The sequence below is a fragment of the Rhinopithecus bieti genome, unplaced genomic scaffold (genome assembly GCF_001698545.2).
Source record: "Rhinopithecus bieti isolate Rb0 unplaced genomic scaffold, ASM169854v2 scaffold_11744, whole genome shotgun sequence".
Classification (NCBI taxonomy): Eukaryota; Metazoa; Chordata; class Mammalia; order Primates; family Cercopithecidae; genus Rhinopithecus; species Rhinopithecus bieti.
In genome coordinates, this window is record NW_016807094.1 from 654,080 (window position 1) to 659,736 (window position 5,657).

Here is a 5,657-nt window from a genome sequence, read left to right on the forward strand (position 1 = left end):
AAATGCTCAGTGAATGATGGTTGCTACCATCAGCTGGGTTATTGATAGGGCTGTGTGAAAAGAGCTCCAATTCAGGCAGCCAGAAGGAAGGGCTTCTCCATTTCTCAACCAGGACTGGGGAAGACACGCCCTCCTAGATGTCATCATGGGCAGGTGTCCAATTAACTGACCTCTAGGCATTGTGGCTGGAAGTTAGGCTCTATAACCTGGGCAGACTTCCTGGCAAGGGAAAGAGCAGGGAAGTGTCCATCAGGGCTCTGCAGTATCTAGGGTGACGAGCTGCCCCATTTTGCCCAGGACTGAGGGTTTCCTGGCATATGGAACTTTCGGAACTAAAGCCAGAAAATGCCTGAGGAAACCAAGAAAATTGGTCACCCTAGTCATATTTTCTGGGCCAATTCGAGAGCCTCAACAACCAAGTTTACTCTTCCATCTCCTGGGAGCACCCCAGAGACCTCCTCTACTCCCTCGGGCCCATAAAAGAAGTCAAAGTCGGAGAAAGTCAAGACAGTGGCTGAACTCCCACGCCTGCTTAATGCGGAGGCTGAGGTCTGGGCTCAGATGACAGGTCCCTTTGAAGAACTGATGGGGACTTGGTCTTGCCAGTGATGTGGGGTGGTGGAGGTGAGTCTTGACATAGCAACGGGGCTCCTATTTTATGAGACTGGTAAATTTTCACAGGAAACTAAATAACAGGTTAATGAGGGGTTTTAAAAGAAAGTGGTGTTAACTTTAATGAGGAGAAAACACTTTGTAAAGGCCAACCAACGCCCACTGGGGCAGAGATATAAATCTGGGGTAAGGAGCTGCTTCTCTGCTTTGGGGTGTCTGGTCTCAGAGACCTATCGATTGCATCTGAGTTGCAGGGGCCATGGCTTCCAAATGCCTCAAGGCGGGCTTCTCTTCTGGGTCTCTCAAGAGCCCAGGAGGGGCCAGTGGGGGCTCCACTCGTGTGTCTGCAATGTACTCCAGCAGCTCTTGCAAGCTCCCGAGTCTCTCCCGTGGGGCCAGAAGTTTCTCTGCCTGCTCAGCGGGTGTGGGCAGAAGCAGCTACAGGGCTACCAGTTGCCTCCCTACTCTCTGCCTCCCCGTCGGAGGCTTCACTACCAGCTACAGCGTGGGTGGGGGCTGGTTTGGGGAGGGCATCCTCACTGGCAATGAGAAGGAGACCATGCAATCCCTGAACGACCGCTTGGCCAGCTACCTGGAGAAGGTGCGTCAGCTGGAGCAGGAGAATGCCAGCCTGGAGAGCCGTATCCGTGAGTGGTGTGAGCAGCAGGTCCCCTACATGTGCCCCGACTACCAGTCCTACTTCCGGACCATTGAGGAACTCCAGAAGAAGGTAAGAGGTTCAGAGTGGCTTTGGATTCCCAGGAACTTGGTGTCACCAGTATTCATTGATAGTTCTGTTCCCACAGGGCATGTTGAAAGTCACCAAGCATGTTCACCTCTGTGGTTTCATTTGCTCCTCCCAATAACCTTTTGAGGGAGGTATCATTAGCCCATTATACAGATGAGAACACTGAGGTTCAGGCTGGGTAAGTGACCCAGATGGCAGTTACTGGAGCCAGAGCTTGAACATCGGGTCTGTGAATGAACTTTGTGACCTTTGGTACTATTGCCCACCCCTCTGAGTCTTCATTTCCTCTTTTATTTAAAGTCAGGAGATTGGGTTTGATGTATTTAGTGCAGTTCAGGCTTCCCATAAGTAACTCAGGGATGAAAATGCCTGCCAGAGGAGTTTCCTTCTTGCCAAGGGCCTGTATCTGCTTCTTGCCTGGCCCAAAGTTACAGCTGGCTCCTGTGAGGGACCATTTATGACCACAGAATCCTGGAATACATTGTTGGCAATGAACTGCCCTGGGCCCCCAGTAGGCCTGGGCGACAGGGAGATAGGAAGAAGGTTCGGTTCATCATGCCAGGCCTTTCCTGTTGCATTTTCATGCAGCTATCTAACCTGGGTCACAGGTCACAGACACACTGCATTGGAAGAAACCCTGGACTTTCCATAGTTGATCCCTAGAGGCTGCCCACAACCCTCCAATACCCATGGACTAGCAGAGGTGGAGGATGGGTGACTTCCTTTCTCCAGAGGCAGCCCTTGTCAGCCTTAGGGAGCTCCAACAAATGGAATGTCCTTTCTTGCAATGAAATAGCTTCTTTATATCCCCAGACCCTGTGCAGCAAGGCTGAGAACGCCAGGCTGGTGGTGGAGATTGACAATGCCAAATTGGCCGCAGATGACTTCAGGACCAAGTGAGTTGTCCTGCTTGTCCTGTGGTTGGGGGCCGCTAGAACTGGACACAGGTGATGCCTGGGCTCAGGGTTTTGGCTGTACTCTGTCACTGAGGCATAAAAGCAAGACTCACAGCACCTGGCCAGTCTGAGGGCAGGCCTGATTTAGATGGAAAAAGGAAATGCGGATGCAGGTGCCCTGTTCTATGCCTGTAGGTATGAGACGGAGGTGTCCCTGCGGCAGCTGGTGGAGTCGGACATCAACGGCCTGCGCAGGATCCTGGATGACCTGACCCTGTGCAAGTCTGACCTGGAGGCCCAGGTAGAGTCCCTGAAGGAGGAGCTGCTCTGCCTGAAAAAGAACCATGAGGAGGTGAGCATGTGGGAGGAGATAAGCATGGGGGAGCAGGTGAGCCTGGGGGAGGAGGTGAACATGGGGAGGAGGTGAGCATGGGGGGAGGTGAGAATTGGGGGAGGTGAACATGAGGGAGCAGGTGTGCATGGGGAGGAAGAGGTGAGCATGAGGGAGGAGGTGAGCATGGGGAGGTGGAGGTGAGCATGGGGGGGAGGTGAATGTGAGAGAGCAGGTGTGCATGGGGAGGAGGAGGTGAGCATGGGGAGCAGGTGGGCATGTTGAGGAGGTGAGCATGGAGGAGAGGTGAACATGGAGAGGAGATGAACATGGGGAGCAGGTGAGCATGGGGAATGGGTGAGCATGGGGAAGCAGGTGAGCATGGGGAGGAGTTGAGCATGGGAGGAGGTGAGCACGGAGGGGAGGTGAGCATGGGGGAGAGGTGAACATGGGAAGGAGGTGAACATGAGAAGGAGTTGAACCTGGGAGGCAGCCCTCTGGGAATTAGTACTGACCCTGGTCTGTGCCATAGGAAGTGAACTCACTGCGCTGCCAGCTTGGTGACCGGCTCAATGTTGAGGTGGACGCTGCCCCACCTGTTGACCTGAACCGAGTTCTGGATGAGATGAGGTGCCAGTACGAAACCCTGGTGGAGAATAACCGCCGGGATGCTGAAGACTGGTTTGACACCCAGGTAGGTAAAAACAGTCTGTGCAACAGGGGTACATGGTGGCTCACACAGAGGTGACCCTGGGGCTCTGAATCAAGAAACCTAACTTTGAGTCTCATCTCTGTTTTGACCTTGTTGTGCCACTTGGGCAGGTTGCTGTCCTCTGAGCAGCAATGTCCTCCAGTATAAAATAAATGAGTGGGACTAGGGGACTGTGAAGGTCCTTCTTGGCTCATGATTCTAACTGGCCTCTGTAGCTCTCTGAAGCCAAGTTCCCAGTGTTGCTGACCAGGTCCTGTGTATGTATGTTTCAGACTGAGGAGCTGAACCAGCAGGTGGTTTCCAGCTCAGAGCAGGTGCAGTCCTGCCAGGCAGAGATCATCGAGCTGAGACGGACAGTCAACACCCTAGAGATTGAGCTGCAGGCCCAGCACAGCATGGTGAGTCCCAAGGCAGGGTGGAGCTGCCTCTGGACCAAGCCGGGGAGAACACAAGCTTCCCAGCTTCCATGCTTTGACCACACAGGCAGGCTCCAGGGGTCCATGTTCTTGAGCACCAGGGGTTTTCCATGCAGAAAAGAGGGAATGAGGGACCAGCCCGAATCATGAATCCCCCGGTGGTAAAAGACAAGAGACCTGTAGCAACTGACATGTCCAGGCAGTAGGTCCCATATTTGTGTAAGCAGATACATCTTCTGAGTAATTATCAGTTACTCAGAGATGACAGTAACAGGGAGATGCTCTCTAGATCAAAGAAGCCACAGGTGCTAATTAGCTCATCTCAAGTGAGATGTCTGATTGTGGTTCATCCTAGCTCACACCCTGATTCTCCGAGCTTCCATTCTTGGATTCTGAGGCCTCACTGAGACCTGGATGAATCCTCCTTGCTCCTTCTCTGACCTCTAGCCTTTTTCCTCCTTACACAACCCTTGCCCTCATAGAGAGATGCTTTGGAATCCACCCTGGCAGAGACAGAGGCCCGCTACACCTCTCAACTGGCCCAGATGCAGTGCATGATTACCAACGTGGAGACCCAGCTGGCCGAGATCCGGGCTGACCTGGAGCGGCAGAACCAGGAGTACCAGGTGCTGCTGGACGTCCGGGCCCGGCTAGAGTGTGAGATCAACACATACCAGGGCCTGCTGGAGAGTGAGGACAGCAAGTGAGTATCACTGCATGTGCTCTGGTCTTCTCACTGCAACCTATCAAGTTCTGGGAAGACGGCATGGTGCCTAGAAAGAGCCTGGCATCCAGAGTCTGGAATCCTGGTCTCTTACTTCTGGTCTTCCTGCAAACTCATCACGTGACTCCAGCAAGCCCCCTTTCCTCTCAGGGCCTGTTTCCCTTTTGGTAAAACAAGGGGGCAGGATCAGGTGATTTTTAGGGTGCTTCCCAATTTGCATAGTCTAGGATCTACGTTGAGTTACTGCAAATAGCAACTGGAAAATCATAGTAATCTGACTGTTTTCTTTTTTCTAGGCTCCCCTGTAACTCATGTGCACCTGACTACTCACCCTCCAAGTCATGCCTTCCCTGTCTTCCTGCAGCCTCCTGCGGTCCTAGTGCAGCCCGCCTAACCTGTAGCCCCCGCCCCATTTGTGTGCCCTGCCCAGGGGGCCGGTTCTGAGAGTGGGTGACCCAGAAGGCCATGGCCATCGTCTCTAGGGCTTGAACTTGGCCTCTACCCAACCTTAACCCTTGTAGCCCCAAATCCCCTCTCTTCAGGCAGAGCCCAGGCCCAGGGTCTGGCCCTGAAAAGGCTCACTGCAAATACATGCCTTAGTTTCTCAGAGCCTGTCACAAAGGCTGGCTGCCCCCAAAGGTCTCAACTCCTCATCATTTCAATGGTGTCTCTGTTCTCAGGCTGCCTCCTGGGTCAGGTTTTCCTTCTGGGTACTGTTACAGTGGATTCTGAAATGCAGTAGAGGGCTTTTGTTGGCAGAACAATAAAGTGCATTTGCTCAGACCCCTGATGCCTAACTTGCACCATTCTGGTGTTGTTGGCTTTTGTCTCTGCTGTGTTCAGGGGGTGACTGTTGGGCAGACTCATGGGAGAGATGTGACCAAGTATGACCCTTTGGATGACAGGGTCACTGTGCACCTGTTTGGGGTGGGTAGAGGCCTACAGTGAGAGCTTTTGCTTGGCTTCCCCGATGAAGACCTTTCTCCAAAATTCCAGTGTGGTGCCAGGTGTTTCCAGACTCTTCGTAATCCCTCTTAGTATACGTGGTCACCTGGGGATCCCAGAGTGGGATGGACAGAACTGAGATGGAAACTGAGATCAGCTTAACAGGGAGGGTTTTAGGCTACTTTATCAGCCTCTTGTCTGTGGTCCCTGTAAGACCGGTGACAGGGTGTCTCCCTCCCAGGGTACTTTTAGGGGTGCATTTACATCAGCCCC

General features: G+C 53.1%; 1 protein-coding gene across 2 annotated transcripts; it reads left to right on the top strand.

Moving 5' to 3' along the window:
- The first annotated feature begins 828 nt into the window (after window positions 1-828).
- KRT35 (keratin 35) lies at window positions 829-5,245 on the top strand. Of its 2 annotated transcripts, none has more exons than XM_017880146.1 (8): window positions 829-1,342; window positions 2,174-2,256; window positions 2,452-2,608; window positions 3,120-3,281; window positions 3,572-3,697; window positions 4,198-4,418; window positions 4,736-4,889; window positions 4,999-5,245. In XM_017880146.1, exons 1-7 carry the CDS (start codon window positions 872-874, stop codon window positions 4,881-4,883), a joined length of 1,368 nt encoding a protein of 455 aa, XP_017735635.1. In that variant the 5' UTR covers window positions 829-871; the 3' UTR covers window positions 4,884-4,889; window positions 4,999-5,245. The 2 variants fall into 2 exon arrangements, with proteins under 2 accessions (XP_017735635.1, XP_017735634.1); XM_017880145.1 differs by having other exon boundaries at window positions 4,736-4,885; window positions 4,993-5,245.
- Window positions 5,246-5,657: the final 412 nt, after the last annotated feature.